Here is a 19841-nt window from a genome sequence, read left to right as displayed (position 1 = left end):
TGTAGTGATGGCAATATGTTTTAAATGTGCACTACAAATGAACAATTTCTCTTATCAGCCCATTCTGTTAGCCAAAAATACCACAATGCTTAAAAGTGAAACAAGTCACTCAGATACCACTATGATCAGTGTAGAATGAGTTCTGCACTGAACATCCCTTTAAAACATCTAGCATTCAAGTATATTGCTCTCACAAACCAACCCATTTAAAAATAAATCACAATACAGAAACTTCTTTGGAATAATTTTCAAGCAAAATCAGGGCAAATTGTCATGGCTACGCGAAACTACCCATTTGTAGTGTATTTGGCATAATGAATCTGAAGCAGACAGTTTGACACCAGTGCTAGACAGCAAGGAACATTCACAAAATGCCAAGATTTTCTGTTAAAGACATATTGTATTGCATACTTCTAGTTTTCGCAGTTCAGTGTAGGGTTTCAAGATTTGACTAATGGACTTTTGAACAAGCAAAGAGCATATGAAGTTAAGTAAGATTTTTATTTGCCTAACACGTTTTGTATTCCAACCTCTGTTAGAGGTTGACAAACTTGCATTGGATAACTTGAATTGATACAGAAAATGTAAGACTTCATTATTTTGATTTATAGAGATATTATAAAACATAACATCTACCAAGAGCCCAATTCTGAAAGGTACAGAGCACCTCCTCAGAGACAGCAAGTTACATCAACTTAGGGTGACAAGATGTCCTGATTTTATAAGGACAGGCCCAATATTCAGGGCTTTGTCTTATATACATACCTATTACCCCCTACTCCTGTCCTGATTTTTCACACTTGCGATCTGGTCACCCTACCTCAACTGCAGGAGTAAGGGTGCGCAGTCACCTTGCAGGAGTGAGCCCTGAATATATTTTTAAAAAGCAAATGTGGCTCCTTATAGAAATGTTGTGAAGACCAAAAAATGTTAAAAAAATCAAATTAAAACAAATCAAACAGAAGTTAAATCAAATAAATGTGCCTCTCATTGAGCCCTGAAACTCACTAGACCTTGGCAGATTTCCAAGGAGACTGAATTCCAGAGGAGGGGGCCTTCTACTGAAAGAGACCTTTGCCCACTAAGACTTCTTCTAGTTGTTTCTAACAGTACCAATACTTAGAAGTTGAAGTTTCACAATAATTACTGTACAACTACTACGTCCTAAAGGCAAATAGTTCTCCTCCTCTACATCCCTCACTCCCTTGTCTTTTCCCTCCACCCCACACACCCGCCCGAAAATATAATCTGGCCAAATCTGAGAACACAAATATATACTACATACAGTTTAGTGTACACATCCAAAACACAAGCCTGAATGGCAATCCACATATCAATTTGAAGATATTTCTCAAACAAGGAACATTTTTTCACCTCACCATTTTTACAAATGGGCCAATTCCAATATTTTATATCTATTTGGTACAAAACAGTTTTTACCTTTAATTTCTTATTTAGCTTGCAACAATATCTGTAGACCATTGCCAGATTGAGAGGTCCAAAATCTGCGTAGAAGCTTGTGGGGAGGGAAAGAAAGAAAACATTTTGCTTGGACACGTTCTGTAGAAATAATTTTAAAGAAATCTGCATGCACCACATGAAAACTAATAATTAATGCGCACATTAAACTCGGTACAACTTCTTGAAATTGCCATCCTGTATACCGTAAGTATAGTTCTGTAATTTTTCATCAGCTTTTAAAACTTTATTTTTTAAATTTATTCTACTTTCTTCTCCACACAAGACCTCCTAAAAGGTCAATGAAATGATGAAGTGAGCAAACTTTTGAAAGATCACAGTAAGATAACTTTTTTGGCACGTTACGAACTCTTGACTTTAACGGCAGAGCAAAAACATGCCTTCAAAAACAAGAAGAACGAGGAGTACTTGTGGCACCTTTGGGACTAACGAATTTGTAAGTTAGTCTCTAAGGTGCCACAAGTACTCCTCATTCTTTTTGCTGATACAGACTAACGCAGCTATCACTCTGAAACCTGTCACCATTCAAAAACAAGGTTAATTAATTAATTCATTCCAAAATCTTCTGCTGGCACTATGTTTAAAAGCTATCAGATTCACATTATTTATATATTTACTCATTAATCCTCAAAACATTCTACCACTGTGTATACAGAGCCCCACTGAAATACAGAAAACGAACAAAACATCACAACCTGGGTAAGGTGAGCATAGAAATTTTTAACTAAAGATACTTTTATTTTTTTTTTCCAAAAGTTCTAAAGGATCTTTAATATCCATGCAGAGTATCATAAAAATAAATAATAAAAAAAGTCAAGGTCTTATCTGAAAGACCGATGCAGTTCACTGCAGAGTACATAATGTAGCTATTATGCCGGGGTCATGAAGTGCTGAGTCAGCAACTGCCAGGTTTTGACCCATCTATTATTCTAGGAAGTTTAGATATTTTACCCTGGTATTTGGGCAACTAGAAACATTCCTTCTGGCTAAATATTTCAGTTAATGCTTCTAAATTTTTTTTTTATCTTGTTGTAAAGTATTCCGACATCTTCCAGTAGGAATAAGGTACAAGTAAGAAACAAAAAGGTTCTGAAATTGTTTAAGACAGAAATTGGTGGGGAGCCACCAGGCCCTCTCACTTATAAAGTCCCATTGCAAGTGAAATTAGCTGGGACTAGTATACTAGTTTTGAGAATAAACTCCATACATAAACTTCTGTAATCTGTATAGAAGTTTTAACTACTGCTAATAAAAACAGAATACGAATTACATCACTTGCTTATTAGTGCTTTTCTTACCAATTTACTGCAACGTTCTGTAGAATACAAGAATAAGGACTGTACTTACTTCTCGTATACAAGTTCATCATCTATGCAGAAATAATGTGTATTTGCAACACCACTCTTTGGTTTTTGGCAGAGAATTGCAAAATAAAGGCGACCTGAAATGCAAGAGATTTTAAACTAATACTACCCTTAACATTACAAATTTCCACAGAAAACTTGAAATGTTGCTCTTAAATGCAATAACTTTAAATGGTCACAATTTAGTATCAAATTTTCCTTTCAGGGTTTCCGGATTAGAGGACATTATTTTTCAGGTGCTAGGCAACAAGGAAGACAATGATTAAGTTCAAAGGCTAGGTTTTGGTTACCCAACAGTTTAAAACTTACTTGTAATTTAGTCAAAAGCTCACTATGGCTTTCCTTTGGCAAACAGGTTGTTCAGAGGATAACCAGACTGCCCTCCCATAGCTGATTTGGGAGACTTTGGGTGCGTCTATATACACACGTCTATTGACTACTGCAATTCAGAGAGGAGCAAACCTGGCTCTTCTTTGAAATCAGAAAACAATCAATCAACCAGCCAGCCACACACACAAAAACATGACTTGGACGCTTATTATAGGAATATAAAACAAGGTATTTTCAATCTATTAGGGGTGTGCGGGTGAAGGTGCCAGGACAGTGTAAACGTTACCAAAAGAGGAAAGTGAAGCACAATAAATTTGATAAACGACAAACAGAAAAAGAAGGTCTCAAGTTTGGATTCTTCCTGTGAGAGTTCTTTGTTTGACAATGCACATGCATTTGTTACGCAATCAGTGATTTACTTATATTAACTTTTAACTAGCTTAGGTAAAATATCAACAGGCTGAAAAAGGCCAGGAAGTTACGGACAGCTGCTATTTACTGCCTCCCAAATCCACTTTCCGTGAATTCATCATAGTTCCAACAAAAGAAAACGCGTTTTGTTTCAAAGAAGCGAACGCGACAGAAGCGGTGCAGTAAAAGTTCCTGCCCCCTGTTCACATGCACGATTGCAAAACGAGTCTCGAAAACTTGTTTCTTTAACAAACCAAAGACGAAAAAAATCACTTCAACTGGCACTTTAAGTTGCTCACCTTTGATGAATTCCACAGAGGGGCGAGATTCCTTTCTGACGCTCATCACTTACAACCACTGAAAAGGGGGCCGGCCCCCACAACCAGCCCGCCGCGTTTGCCCCCGGAGTCTGACAGCGCTCAGGAAACGAAAGCGCCACTCCCTGCAGAGTTTTAAAGATTAAAGGGCAGCCTCGCCTCAAGGCGCATCCAAATGCAGCGGGAGCCCCGGGGTGCCCGCTCTGGGCCCCGCCGGCCGGCCGGCCAGCCCGCCTCCCGCGCTCCTTCAGCGGGCACCACGGCCAGGAGCGGGTCGCCAGCGGCTGGCGGGCTCGGCAGCTGCCGTACGGGCATTCAAACAGAAGCGTCCTCGGGCCCGAACGAGCCTGATGCGCCCACAAGACAAATCCCAGCCCCAGCTGGGGAGAAACCCCGAGCGCGGCGCGCAAGCCTCGGCAATCGCTGCCCCCGCAGGCTGTGAGCCCAGAGCTCGCCAGCGAGTCCTCCCAGTGCAGCATCGTTAGCCGGCAGGCGGCGCAGCAGGGCCCGGGCGGCGCCGCTCCTCGCCGGCGTGCGGAGAAAACAACTCGCGAGGGGAAGGCCCACCCCGCGGGCTGTGGCTGGAGGGGAGACCGCCCCGCCTCGCAAAGCGCCTCCGGCGCACGGGCGGCTGGCATTTTACAGGGCCTGCGCTCGTGCCCGGGGAGCGCGGTCCCCTTGCCGGCGCAGGACAGCAGGCCGCTCCTTGAGTGTTATTTTTACACGAGGGCCTGCCCCCCCACCTTTACGGTGTGGCTATAGCCCCTTAATCAACCCACCGCGCTGCCAGCTGGGCAGCTGCCTGCAGCGCACCTCTCCGCGTGTGGTGGCCCCTCCGGTGGCCCCTGCAAGCGGCGCGCTCCAAGTCCCGAAGCCCAGGGCCTTGCAAACACAACGAAGGGTGCGGCTATTGTTAAAGACAATAAACTACGCATAAGCCATTTTCGCTCCGCTCAGAACAGTGATAAGAGTCCAAAAAGAAAGGGAAACCGCCCCACCAATTCCTTGGTTTGAGAGTGGGCCTTCTTCCTCATGGTTGCTCTTCAGTGGCCGCCTGAAGGAGCAGCATCGACAGGTTACTAAAAGAACCATAGCCAACCTTCCTGTTCCCCATGATGGAGAGGAGGAGTTGCTCCAGTTCCTAACTTTTTCTGGGACTGGCAGGCCTAAACTACACTCCCAGAAGAGTGGAAGGAAAAGTGAAAGGGAAGAGTCATGGCAGATCTGGGAGAAGGGGCATCTTGAGCTAAAAATCTTCATTTACTGTAGCCTCATCAAAATCTTTAGTTGTGTTGTGAAACTGCACGAAAGGAATCTATAAGCCAACACTTGGCCAGAGAGTACAAAGTTAGCCCCAGTATTTTTGATCCTCAAATGAAGCCGTGAAATGCACCAATGTGCAAAGCACTATTCCAGAACAGCATAACAGCATATGCATTTTTAAACACTAGTCATATATAAATGACAAGTCAGTTTTTGATATCTTCAAGCCAAAAGAGTTAAAATGTTCAAAGATATCCATGTGATTTAGAAGCCCATGTGCCAGATTAAAAAATATAGTTAGGTGCCTAAAGATGCAATAGGCACCTAGCAGGATTAAACTCGATGTGATTATGTCTCTTTTGAAAATGTCACCCAAAAAGTGCGTACACTTGAGCAGAAAGAATATGAAGATATGATGCACAATACAAGTTTTGCCACTCTTGCATATGCAGGCAAATGTTTAGGCCTGGGCTACGCGGGGGAGGGAGGGGGGAAGGAATGGATCAATCTAAATTACGCAACTTCAGCTACATGAATAATGTAGCTGAAGTCGACATACTTAGATCTACTCACTGCAGTCTCTTCACTGCGGTGAGTCGAGAACTGATGCTCCCCTGTCAACTCCACCTGCACCTCTCACTCCGGTGGAGTACCAGAGTCGATGGGAGAACGCTGGGCAGTCGATTTATCGCGTCTAGACTATCGCGTCAATCCTGTGGGTAATGTAGTTTAATACTTTTGCTTCATAACTGATTTGCAGCAAAATCACAGGTTTTTTTCAGGACTTGTTTCACTCAGCCAAGATTTTTTGAAGTGCTCAGACCCATATGTTTGCCGACTAATATCACAGGTATTAATCAATGCTTAAAAATATATTTTAGAATTGCACTAAAAAACTTTGCCGAGTATCTGTTTTACTCAGCTTTAGAATTTATTTTAAAACTACAAAATCCAAAAGATTTAGTTTTCTCATTCATGATGATAATCCACAGACATTGTTAGAATTCTTGACTAGTACAACATAATGATTCACTCAATTAGTTTGCAAAGCTTAGTTGGCAATGCAGCCAAAAACGTATTAATTAGACTGAAACAGCCTCCTTTCTCTTATGTCCACTTGTTGTCTCATAGATTTGTTTCTAGATGAATATCAGTTCAATTTATTGATGCATAAAGACAATTTATTTAAAAAAATAAAACCTAAAAAAACCAGCCAACCAACCAACCATGCTAACAACCAGCAAAAAAGAAATAATGTAGGATTTCCTCAAGCAAAATAAAAGCTTCCAGCCAAAATTTTCCAAAGAATAGGTGTTTTAAATTAGGTTCTTGTAGTCTGTATTTAGCAAATAAGGATAAGTTTTTAGAGGGAGTCTATAGGGTGTTGGGTGTCCAGGTCCTGCAGAAAGTCAGTGAGCATTAGTTGCCTAACTCTCTTAAGCCTCTTTGAAAATCCCACCCTAAATAAGTGATTTGGCATTTCTGAAAATCAAATCACTTGTTTAGGTATATAAATATGAACTAATGAGCCTAACTTTAGGCATCTGTTTAAAAATGTGGGTCTTTCATTTGAAACACAAGAACTAAGGGCCACCAAATGAAATTAATAGACAGCAGGTTTAAAACAAACAAAGTATTTTTTCACACAACGCACAGTCAACCTGTGGAACTCCTTGTCAGAGGATATTGTGAAGGCCAAGACTATACCAGGGGTCAAAAAAAGAACTAAATAAATTCATGGAGGATCAGTGGCTAATAGCCATTGGGCAGGGATGGTGACCCTAGCCTCTGTTTGCCAGAAGCTGGAAATGGGCAACAGTGGATGGATCACTTGATGATTACCCGTTCTGTTCATTCCCGCTGGGGCACCTGGCATTGGTCACTGTCAGAAGACAGGATACTGGGCTAGATGGACCTTTGGTGTGACCCACTATGGCCGTTCTTATGAAACGAACCCTTAGGTTAGCCTAGAAAATAAATCCACTATCAAATGTGGATCACATTACTCTTTTAAAGTGCTTACGTCTTCCATAAGTTATGCTAAATGTCAATTTTGGGGAAGACACAATTTATACCAATAAAAGAGTGCTTTTGCAGGTATAACTTGTTCTACTAGTTTCCTGAATTAAATAAGCTATACACCTTTTTTACTGGTATAACTGCATCTAGGATAGTTGCTTGCATTGCTATATCAGTCAGGGACGAGGGAAAAATAAGTCGCATCCTGACGGACATAGCTATGCCAGCAAAAGTTAAGTGTAGACCAGGCCTTTATTGTACATTAAGGGGGAAAAAAAAACGGTTTTACCTTATTTAAATGCAATCACTTAGAGTGCTAAGCCTAAATTAACTCATAATATGTTAATTCTAAACTTTGTGTTCATACCACAAACAATTCTAAAAGAAAGATTGACTGGAGAATCTCTAATACTGGCATTACAAATGCTGTTTTTCTTACTGAAAACAGTGTAAGCAGCTTCTGACAACCTATAAAAATTAGAGTATTTGGCTGTCTTAGCTTTTTCCCCCTTTCTGTCCATCAAGAAAAGGACTCAATGATTTGTTTAAAACACAGATTTTTATGTTTCAAATAATTAAAATCTAATAGTAGTGCAAAATAAAGTAGAAACAGCAGTTTGTCTGTGTATATTGTTCACCCAAAACCTGAATCCCATTTAACATGGTTTCATATTAAACCGAGTAATGGTTTAATATGAAATGGGATTCAGATTATGGGTGAACAATATGCATTGACTATTAAATGGCTGTTACCCATTTATTATTTAGTGCTATCTTTGGATCATTTTAATTGTTGCTATATTCAGAACAGCAGAATACATTAAGAAATACAAGCTTGATATTCTTAATTTACACATCAGCCTCAAAATAAAACCTGAGTGTATTAAATGCCATCACCCAGAGAAGCTGTCAGTACTCACAACAACTACTCTGCATAAAATAAAGAAAACTGCAAATAAACTTCATATTGTTAAGGTATTCCCTTAACTGGGGAATTTAAGAAAGGAATATAAAATGAAATAATTCAGAACAGAATTAGGTTATTTACTTTTGCCTTCTCAGACTACTATCTTACTACAGTGCTGAGTATTTTAGCCTCAATGACAGTGTCAGCAGGATGAGAAACTACTCAACAAAACTATTTTATTCAGGTTTCCTCAAAAGCATTTCTGGCTCTGTTTTACAGTAACCAAGTATTAACCTGTTACATTTTTAAACAGCACTATTATACACACTGTGAAATTATTACAACTGAAATTAAGTCAGTGGGGCTCTGTAAGGGTCCTGATTGCAGGAGAAGGACGTATGTTTTCTTGCACTTATTTAAATAAAAAAGTCATGCATCTTCAAAAAGTTAAAAGCCAAGCATTTTGTTGGAAACTATTTTTCATATACATTATTTCAACAAAAAAGAAAGTTATTGTGATGAAAAACAAAGCTTAATTTTACACTGGCAGAAGCTAAGGGGAGCTTGCTAATCCTGTATCAGAGGGATGGAGGAGTAGGGCTGGTTGATTTCTTGCCTCTACAAGCAGGCAATGAGCTGTGAAAATATCTATGCAGGGTATCAGCAGGATACCAGCAGCTTCCTCTTCATGATCTTATTTACTTGATTCTGGAAAAGGAATGAATAGCACTTCCTAAAAAATATTCTCCTTTCCATCACCCACAACAATCCTGAGGTCTCTAGAGATCTGCAAGTCAAAGTCTTTATAGACAGAACTTTGAATTCAACAGGCAGCTAATATACAGCAGCACTTTAATATTAGACAGCAAGTAAACATGCCTGTTCTTACCAGAGAGACTGTTCTGGTGTCTGAAGAGTGAAGATACACTTGTTCTTTTGACAAAATGAAAGTTCTTGAACTTGATGGTAAGGCAGCTAACAAGTCCCTCGGAATATAAATGCATAAGAGACTGTATTTATATAAAAAGATATTACAGACTTTAACAAATCTTAAATTATTTAAATCTGAAATGGTCTTGCTCATACTGAATTATAAATATTAGTATTATCCTAGAGGTCTTCATGCCTTGACCATTCTTATCAACAATGGTGTGGGTTGGCTTGACTGGACTGCATACGCCAAATAATAAAGAATAAAGTCTGAGAGTAATTTTCTGTGCTAGTAGTAAGTGTTTTACAGATCTGAGTTATGTACCAATATTTATTAAAAGTTAGGGTTCAGAGAATCCAAACAATTCTTTCTAAACCTAGCAGTTATCAAAAAGATGCAATAGATAACGTACAAGTATAACACTCTGTGATGCCAAACTAATATAAATAAAACTGAAGTTTTTCAATCAATCAGTCATCTTACATCATAAAGAACTCACTCATCATTGCAGAAATCAAAGCCAAGAGATGATAAAACTGATGACCATGATAGAAACCAAGTATCAGCATACTTTCTGAACAAGAGTATGAGGACACAGGTAAAAATTAAATATAAAGTTAAACACATTGTTTGAAAATGAATAGGGTTTTTTCCTCAGACTGATGAGATCTGTTCCACAATCATGGCCCTACCTTCCCTAAAATAATATATAGTCCCTGTTCTCTGCTGCTCCCATGTAACAGACATGTAAATCTGAGAGAACAGAGTTCCCACACTTTTAGCACTGGATTAGACAACAAAAACCTTAACCACTTTTTCAAATCAAGGAAGATTTTGAAAGAGAGTCATAAGAAAATGAGGTCATGCTGATAAAATGAGAGAGATTTATAATGAAAACTCACTGAAAAATGTTTACAAACAACAGTGAAAAACACAAGTCTCAGTAAAAAAAAAAGTTCCTATCATTCCAGAAAATTGTGTTTTCTCCATAATGCAACAATATCAAGACAGACTTGTGAATTATGTTGTTTAAATAGAAATCATCAATGCATATGTTAAGCCAACAAAATATTTCATGAAAATTCCAATTGACAGCTTAAGTAAAAAGAGTCAGAATTAAAGCATGAGTATATTGCAGACCCTACAGCACTTCTCTGTAGAAATAAATTTCTCAACGTAAACAAAATTGACACCCATCCTAAGTAAAAGAACTCCAAAGTAGGGCTGTTGATTAATCACACTTAAATCAAGTGATTAACTAAAAAAAATTAATCGCGATTAAAAAAATTAATTGTAATTAATCACACTGCTAAACAACAGAATACTAATTGAAATTCATTAAATACTTTAATTTTTTCTACATTTTCAAATACTGTATATCGATTTCTATTACAAACACAGAATACAAAGTGTACAGTGCTCACTTTATACTACTTTTATTACAAACATTGGCACTGTAAAAATGATAAACAAAAGAAAAAGCATTGTTCAATTTACCTTATACAAGTACTGTAGCGCCATCTTTTTATCATGAAAGTGTAATTTACAAATGTAGATATTTTTGTTACATAACTGCACTCAAAAACAAAACAATATAAAACTTTAGAGCTACAAGTCCACTCAGTCCTACTTCTTGTTCAGCCAATCACTAAGACAAACTAGTTTGTTTATATTTACGGGAGATACGGCTGCCTGCTTCTTATTTACAATGTCACCTGAAAGTGAGAACAGGCGTTCGCATGGCACTATTGTAGCCGGCGTCACAAGGTATTTACGCGCCAGATATGCTAAACATTTGTATGCACCTTCATGCTTCGGTCACCATTCCAGAGGATATGCTTCCATGCTGATGACTCTAGTTAAAAAATAATGCGTTAATAAAATTTGTGACTAAAAACTCCTTAAAGGAGAATTGTATGTCTCCTGTTCTGTTTTACCCACATTCTGCCATATATTTCATGTTATAGCAGGCTCGGATGATGACCCAGCACGTTTGTTTTAAAAACACATTCACATCAGATTTGACAAAATGCAAAGAAGACAGCAATGTGAGATTTCTAAAGCACTCGACCCAAGGTTTAAGAATCTGAAGTGCCTTCCAAAATCTGAGAGGGAAGAGGTGTGGAGCATGCTTTCAAAAGTCTTAAAAGAGCAAAACTCAGATGCAGAAATTACAGAACTCGAACCACCACAAAAGAAAATCAACCTTCTGCTGGTGGCATCTGACTCAGATGATGAAAATGAACGTGCATGGTGGTTGGTTGAAGCATGAAGGGACATATGAATCTTTAGCGCATCTGGCATGTAAATATCTTGCGACACCAGCTACAACAGTGCCATGCGAATGCCTGTTCTCACTATCAGGTGATATTATAAAACAAGAAGCGGGCAGCATTATCTCCTGCAAATTGTAACCAAACTTGTCTAAATAATTTTGTTGGAAAGTTACAATGCAACACAACATGCTTTAGAATCTTATTTCTCAGGCATAGTTAGAGAAATGTACAGAACATACATACCAAAGATAGGAGATAAAAAACTGCCTACCCATCTTAAATACGATCTCTACAATTTATTTGCATTGTATATAGCTATCATTTTGAAAGACTTGGGAGATTACATCTAATAAGTGGAGATGAGTTTGTTCAGTGTTGGCAATTAAAATTCACATTATCTGAGTGTCATGCATTAGTTGGAAGAAAAAATGACGAAATTTGAAATCCACTGTAATACAGCACAACAGAAACTTTAATGAATTGTATTCTTTAGCCAATCATTTTCCTACGTCCTTGATGTTATTCCCGGAATGTGGCATGTACCTACCATGCATTCACAGGAATATGGGAAAATCTGCAGTGTTTTCCCATCCAGTGCCTTTTTTTACACCACCAGAGTAAAACATCTCAAAAAGTGTTAGGATTGCAATGGAGAGAGTTAAGGAAAAAAGCAAAACTGTGTATGAGAAATAATTTTTAAAAGAATACTTACTGAAGCTTATTCTGACAAAGAGCTATTAGTAATAACTGAAGTACTATAATGTTTATAGATTGTAGTGTTAAATACCCAAATATAATACACAACAGAATTTGTAATCCATGTACGTGACATCAGACCACCATGATTTGTTACACCCACAGATTACAAGTATTTAAAAATATTTAGGTTTGTTTAAAGCTGTTGCATTAGGAGAGAAGGAGAAGGCAACATGCAATGTTCACAAGTACTTTGGCACTGATTTTGCAAACAGATGCTTTAGAGCATATTTGTTAGACTGGACAGAATCCCATTTACCAGTGTGTGTATTTGCAGGATTGGGGCTTTACATCTTCTATGTTAGATGTTAGTTAGATGAACTAAGGGTTGTGCATTGAGATGCCATGTGAAATGGTAGGAATGCTAGTTGTCTAGTTCAGGGGCGGGCAAACTTTTTGGCCTGAGGGCCACACTGGGTTTCCAAAATTGTATGGAGGGCCTGTTAGGGGAGGCTTTGCCTCCCCAAACAGCCAGGCGTGGCCCAGCCCCTGCTCCCTATCCAACCCCTCCTGCTTCTCGTCCCCTGATGGCCTCCCCAGGATACCTGCCCCATCCACCCCTCCCTGACTGCCCCCGGACCTCCTGCCCCTGCCCCTGACTGCCCCATCCAACCCCTCCTCTCCTTCCTGACTTTTCCCCCCGGGACCCCTGCCCAATCCAACCACCCCATTCTCCCTGACTGCCCCCGGAACCCCCCCATTCCCCTCCCTCTGACCACCCCAACCCCTATCCACACCCCCGCCCTCGAACTCCCCTGCCCTCTATTCAACCCCCCTGCTCCGTGCCCCCTTACCGCGCTGCCTGGAGCAACGGTGGCTGGTGGCGCTACAGCCACGCTGCCCAGCTGGAGCCAGCCACACACAGTGCAGCACAGAGCACAGGTTCTGCAGCTGCGCTGCCCCAGGAGCTCGCCACCCTGATCATTGCACCAGCGGCGTGGCAAGAGGTTGCGGGGGAGGGGGGACAGCAAGGGAGGAGCCGGGTCGAGCCTCCCAGGCCAGGAGCCAGGGGCCGAGCAGCTCCTGGGAAGGTCCCCCAGGCCGTAGTTTGCCCACCTCTGGTCTAGTTGCTAACACTTGTCTACATGGGCAATTTACCAGCAGAACTATTATGCTAAAACTCCATGTGTGGACACTATTATTCCAGAATTAAAGTGCATTTTCCAATTAAGTTTATGTCACTTTGGAGGCAATATAAAAAACCCAGGGGAAAAAGGCACTAGTATTCTGGAATACAAGTGTCCACACAGGGAGTTATACCAGTGTAACTACAGAGGTTTATTTGTATCAATAAATTTCCTTATATTTTTATTTTAGATTGGACTATTTTAGATTATTTTCCTTTACAACACCATTTATTTGGTTTGTTTTAAAATGGGAGTCTGGCACAGTGAGTTTGTATATTCAGTCCACCAGGCCCTGTCCACAAAATGTTATATGTTTTTCCATGATAAAATTGTGTGAACCTTGATACGTCATTTCCAGCTTTGCTTTAATTTAAAAGAAGCCATCAACTAATTGAAAAAACAATACCTCAGTCTATTTTTTTAAACCAGCTATTGTTATGAGTACCACCTAGATCACTGTAACAGAAAAACTTTTTTTTCCAGTTTGTTTACTTTGTGTATTCTCAGTTTTACTCTCTTCTATAGACAGAGTTTCCTATTTGCATGGGTCTTTCACACAGGAAGAGGAAAGGGTTTTGTGTTTGTTTTTAAGTAAATCATATCATTCTCAAAAGTTGAAAGGAGACTCAAGGGCAGCTACAATACCCAACTGTAGTAAAAAATTTAAACTAACTAGAGTTCAAACATCCCTTTAAACTAGAAAAGAGCAACCCAAACCCCGCATGCTGCTCCACAGAGGCAAAACGAAGCACAACTGAAATCACTGAGGCTTTGTGCAAGTTGAGCAGTTTGTGCAGAGCTGCCTAGGGGAGTGGAGCCTGGGGTTTACCCACAATTTTCTTTGGTAAGGCAGAGAGCACAAAATTAAAGGGCAGACAATGAATTAGGTTGTTTTATGAAAAAAACATGATTTTAATTCTTTTCCAAAGACCAAATATCAATTTTTTAAAACATACAGAGTTATAGAGTTTAAGGCAGGAAGGGACCACCAGCTCATGTAGTCCAGGGGTTCTCAAACTGGCAATTACAATGCAACCTCTCACGGGGTGGCAAGGTTATTACACGGAGGTCACGCGTATTTGCATGAAACAGAGAGCAACTACTATAAAATATATAATTTAAATCTAGCATTACAGAAAATTATACACACCTTTCCACTGCAATGTAGTGTATTTATTTCAAAAAGTATTGTAAACATAATGCAGCAATCATTGATCCTAAACAAAATATATATTTGTATTTTCATCATTTTAAGGAAATTGGACTCTGGAGATTGTAGTATCATGCAAGCAGCTTTGTTGGCTTGTGACTAAAAAGTGGGACCAAGACAACATTAGAGGGCTTGATTTTTCAGCAATTGAAGAGCTGCGTTAAACTGCAAACCAAACCAATCAGAGCACTGGGATCAGCAAAAATAAAAATTATAATTTAACAGTTAGACACCTAGGTGGGGCAGCTCTAGGGGGGGCTTGTGAGGGCTGTAGCCACCCTAAAGTTTGCCTTACCCCCCCCCAACACAAAGGTCAAACTTTAGGCAGAAGTAGGAGTGGCATGACATGGCATTGCCACCCTTACTTCTGCAGTTCTGTGCTGCTACTGGCAGTGATGCTGCCTTCAGAGTTGGGAGCCTGGCCAGCAGCTACCACTCTCCGGCTACTCAGCTCTGAAGGCAACACCAGCAGCAGCCCAGAAGTAAGGGTGGCAATGGGGCACTAGAAATGTTCCCTCTAATTTTTTTCATCCATGTGCAGAATGAATTTTGTTATGTCCAGCACCAATAATGAGATAATGTGCCGATGTGCATCACCAATACAAACAAAAAACCTAAATTGCTGGTCATACTTAAGCAGCTTTCTGTACCTTTCTACTAAAGAATTGCTGATGCTGCATCTGAAGTTGACCTTGCTATGTATTCATTCTAACTAATCTATTACTTTTTAGCAAAAAGTAATACAGGGCCTTGTATAATTTTCTGTTACAAGAGCTATGTAGATAACTGCCATTTAGCATGTGAATTGTAAAAGCCTGTTTTCTAATTTGCAAGATTATATTACAATACTTTCTGCTAGGGAATCAGATCAGGCTCTGTCAGTAACTGAATAGGACAATATTGAATCTTTTCCTATTCATCTAGAGATATTGAACATGTCCAGGCACCAAATCCTGTTACCCTTCTGTATAACCCAGCCAAACTGGCGTGGTTCTACTGTGGAAAGATTGAGCAGGCGTCAGTGGGGAGAGGCATCTCTCCTCGCCCTAGCAGTTAGTGCCCCAAGCTTCCCACCCCACACTGTCTCCACCCACCATCTATTCCCCTCCCCCACCACCTTACACATCCTCTCCAGGGTCCAGGCCTACCTGTGGCTGCATGCCTGCCCTGCTCCACTAATTAGGTGCGTGGCTCTTGATGCTTTCTTGTGTGGCCACACAGGTGCACACCTTAGAGCAGTGGGGGGCAACCTGCGGGCTGCATGCGGCCCGTCAGGGATTATAATCCGCTGGTGGGCCACGAGACAGTGTTTACATTGACCGTCCGCAGGCACGGCTGCCCACACCTCCCAGTGGCTGTGGTTTGCTGTTCCCGACCAATGGGAGCTGCGGGAAGCGGTGGCCAGCAAGTCCCTGTGGCTCGTGCCACTTCCCGCAGCTTCCGTTGGCCGGGAATGGCGAAACCGTGCCTGCGGATGGTCAATGTAAACACTGGCTCATGGCCCGCCAGCAGATTACTCTGACGGGCAGCGTGCGGTCCGCAGGTTGCCCATCACTGCCTTAGAAGGAACACAGAGCACTAGTAAGTCTGCTGCGGAAAGTGATAGTTGTATGTTTGTTAATATCATTTTTCACAGCCTCTCGGCTCTAAAGGCAATGCTGCGGTCAGCAGCAGCTCAGAAGTAAGCGTGGTAGTGGGGCACTAAGTCTGCTGTGAAAAGTGATACTGACAAAGTTTCTTCGTGCCCCGCTCCCCGTATTAAATAGTAACTATTAAAAAAAACCTTTTCTGCTCATAATAATTTGATAAAAATGTGTTTTAGTCTTAATTTAAAAGTGATGAGAAATGTTAGATTTATTTTAAACAATTTGATTATAAATGTAGCATTTAAAAGAGCATTTTTATATATATAGATATATATATGTGTGTTTTTAATTTATAAGGGGAGGGTCGCACCCAGGGGCTTGCTGTCTGAAAGGAGTCGCCAATTCAAAAAGTCTGAGAACCACTGATCTAGTCTGACCTGCCGTAGATCACAGACCACATCATATGTTCACAGAGAAGATTAAGAGGTTTGACAGATGGAACTATATTTCCATTCTTCTTTTCCATCAGTACTATAAAATAGTGTAAGACAGCTGTTTTCTAGTGCCACCCTTTAAGGGTAGGCTTTTCTGGACTTCTGTGATGTGAATCAGAATGCTAAATTAGAGATGCTTTTGTCTGCTACGGTAAAAACTTCTAAAATTGAAATCTGTGTAAAACAATTATTGTATCAACAACAGCCAGTCAGACAAGCATTTATTAAGTGAGTGGGCAAAAGACAACAAAGCATTGTTTTGCTGTACTGAAGGCTGCCCTGAGAAAAAAAGAGAGGAGGGAGGGGAAGAAGAAAAGCAGCAGCAAGAAGCAGGCGAAGAAAGAGAAAGTTTCCTTTTCTTGCAGACATTCCTTTCATTTAGGACTCAGGAAAAGCAAAACCAGGAACTTCCCGCAGAATATTTGACACCTGACTCTCTGTTGAGCCCAACACTGAAGTCAGTACGGCAAGACAGGACGAGCAGGCCACTCCTAAGCATGGTTAACGCATTCTGCTAATGATTTTTAAACGGCAGACACTCTGTAGAGGCATTTCAGACCGCGGGAGACCTACCTATTTTCTCTGCGCTTTCAGGGAGACCCGTGTGCCACCAGCCAAGCCCTCCCCCGCTCCGGGGCTAGCGTTTAAAACAAAGCCCATGGAAGTCGTCACATGACGTGGCGGCTCCCATAAAGTTTGCCAGCAACTTGTAACGTGCACGGGGAAGGCCGGCGGAGGCTGCTGCGAGAGGCAGGTGGACGCAGGGAGAAGGGTTTCGCTCTCCCCTATTGTTTTGAAGCCTGGCGAGAGGGAAGAGCCGGCTGGTGCCTACCCTCCAGGGGAGCAGGAGGAGCAAGTTCCGCCAATCCCGCCGCACGGACCCTGCAGCTGCTGCTGCTGCTGCTGCTGCTGCCCCCCGGACTGACGCTCCCGCTGCCCATCGCACACACGGCGCCAGTGATGCCTGCCCGGGCAAGGCAACCCGGGCGCTGGCTGCCTCCCGCCCCCGGCGCCCCCGCTCACCGGTGACTTCCATGCAGCTCGCCGGCCCGGACGGGGGCGGCTCCTCTTCCACCCCCGCGGCTGCAGCCGCCGCGCTCCGAGTTTTCTTCACGGCCGGCAGCGCCGGGGCCGAGTGGCGCCGGGCCCCGGACCAGATCTTCCGCTTCATGGCGGCGGCGGCGGCGCCGTTACGGGGGGGGCGAGGCAGCCGGGCTCATCCCCGCCGCGCTGAGCCCGCTCGCCCGGGCCGGGGCTCGGGCTGCCTGAGGGGAAAGAGCCCGAGCCAGCCACGGCGGCTGCCGACGCCTCTCGTCCGCCTCCCCCGCAGCGGGGGCTTCGCGCCCCCTGCCTGTGCCTCTGATTGGGTGGGAGGGGCGTGACGTCATCGTGCCCAGTTCGCGTCGGGTAAAGTGACGTCATAGAGGTAAATGATCATTACGGATAGGCCAGGGGCAAAGAGCTGTGTGACCCTCCCACGTGTCCAGACGCCCCGCGATGTGGCTCCATGCGCCAGCCTTCTGCACCGACAGACCCTGCTGTGTGCTGCTTCACCCTCCTACACATACATCCCCCCACCACAGACACACACCCCTGCGTGTTGTTCTGTATTATTTCTGATATGGGGCTGCTCAGAGGCTCCGAAGCCATTGTGCCAAGCACCATACGCACATAATAAAAAGTTCCTTCACCTTCATATATTCCCATACAGACCACTATGGACCACCTTATGCTCCCTTATTGGGGTGACCATATTTCCCAAAGGCTGGGGCTGGCGTTGCTGCTCGCTCAAGCCCTACCTCCCCCCAGCTCCCAGGTGGGGCTGGCATCTCTGCTCACCCTCCTGCTCATTCCTCTGCACCCCACTTTTTGACAAAAGTGGGCATTTGTCCCGTTTGCTCTTGCCAGCTGATGAAGTTGGCAAAAGCAAACCGGACAAATGCCCACTTTTGCCAAAAAAGTCAGGATGGCCAGGACAGGGCTTAAAAAAGGGACTGTCCTAGCCAAAACAGAATGTATGATCACCCTATCGCTTATACATATAAACATCCCAGTACACACTGAAATACACCCTTTCTTTACACCATTGCTTACACCATCCCCATGTACACTCATACATCCATTCCTTCCATTCCCATACATGCCTACATACACCTCAGATACGCCCTTCCCTATATAAAATATAACTTCACATATCTCTCACCTCTTCATAGGCGCTGGAGTTGGCTTGAAGTGGTTTCCATCATATATGGGTTCAATGGCTCTCAGCACCCCTGGCGCTATACAGATTGTTCCAGCACCACTGTATAACTTCATACACATATCCCCCCACACCTATTCAGTCTGTCTATACTGCCCCATATGCACGTCCATTCATGCCCAGCATGCAACACACACATTTTACCAGGGCCGGATTTAGGGGCAGTCAACCCAGGCAACCACATGGGTCCTGGGCTTGAGGGAGGCTGGGCTCAAGGTGCTGTAAATTATTCAAAAGTTTAACAAATGGAGGAGGGCGCTGAAGACACTTCTCGCCTGGGGCACCATTTAGTCTAGGTCTGGCCCTGCATTTTACACATTCATATACCCCTGACACACCCATGTAAGCTTTTTGGGATAGGGACTGCTTTCTCATTCTGTATTTTTATGGTACCTAGTACACTAGGGTCCTGGTCAATGAATAGGGTGTCACTACAATTCAAAGAATTCATAATAACCTCTGATACATCCACACTCACATACAAAACCACTTTCTTCTTAGAGTGCCCTAGATAATGTTTTACGTTTATATAGCACCTTACATACCAAAGAATTTCAAATAGCATCACAGACTACACATACTTGTGCTGCTGAGATTCAGCCATCTCTGGGGGCAGAGGGTGCCAGCCACCTGGCACACAGTTTATCACACAGCAATATAGGGGAAGGAACTTGCTATTATGAAAAGAACATCTGTTTCTACATAAAATGGACTTTGTTGGAATAGGATATTTTAGATTTATTTTTAATTGTAATGTACCTATTACAATACATTAAGAGTAAGCAATTCAATTCCATTTAATAATATTTTATTGTCATGAGAACCTATACAATTGTTGCCAAAGCATAAGGAAGAGACAAATTCCTCAGGTAGCTGTCAGAGGAAGGTATACTTTGCCCAGGATAAGGCTTCACCGTGTAAGTGTGATATTTTTTCCTGTCTCCGTTTGTCAATTCTGTCCATTCTCAATCCCGAGACAGGCTGCTATGTATCGTGATGCCATCTCTGTTGTCTCTGTCCATTCTCCTAGGTTTAGACACAGTTTTCTCTCATTCCTTTTACATAAAAACCTTTAATCATTTTTAGTGTTTTGAAGAAATATCTTTTTTGC

General features: G+C 42.2%; 1 protein-coding gene across 16 annotated transcripts in view; it reads right to left on the bottom strand.

Moving 5' to 3' along the window:
- Positions 1–17829, bottom strand: part of CDC14B (cell division cycle 14B) — a 79653-nt gene extending 61824 nt beyond the window's left edge. For 8 of the 16 annotated variants that reach the window (XR_006281686.1, XM_038401226.2, XM_038401223.2 and 5 more), the window contains exons 1-3: positions 17494–17829; positions 2827–2920; positions 1441–1516 (exon numbers count right to left, since the gene is read on the bottom strand). Coding sequence is in view for 15 of the 16 variants with exons in the window: in XM_038401226.2 (XP_038257154.1) it covers positions 1441–1516; positions 2827–2920; positions 17494–17641 (318 nt within the window). In the remaining variant the exon portion in view is untranslated. Of the gene's footprint in view, positions 1–1440; positions 1517–2826; positions 2921–3883; positions 4480–8979; positions 9110–17493 lie in introns of those variants that run through there. The other 8 variants (XM_038401227.2, XM_043515192.1, XM_043515190.1 and 5 more) reach the window with 6 other exon arrangements.
- Positions 17830–19841: the final 2012 nt, after the last annotated feature.

The sequence above is a fragment of the Dermochelys coriacea genome, chromosome 5, assembly GCF_009764565.3.
Source record: "Dermochelys coriacea isolate rDerCor1 chromosome 5, rDerCor1.pri.v4, whole genome shotgun sequence".
Taxonomy (NCBI): Eukaryota; Metazoa; Chordata; order Testudines; family Dermochelyidae; genus Dermochelys; species Dermochelys coriacea.
This window is presented reverse-complemented; position numbering and strand designations above follow the sequence as displayed.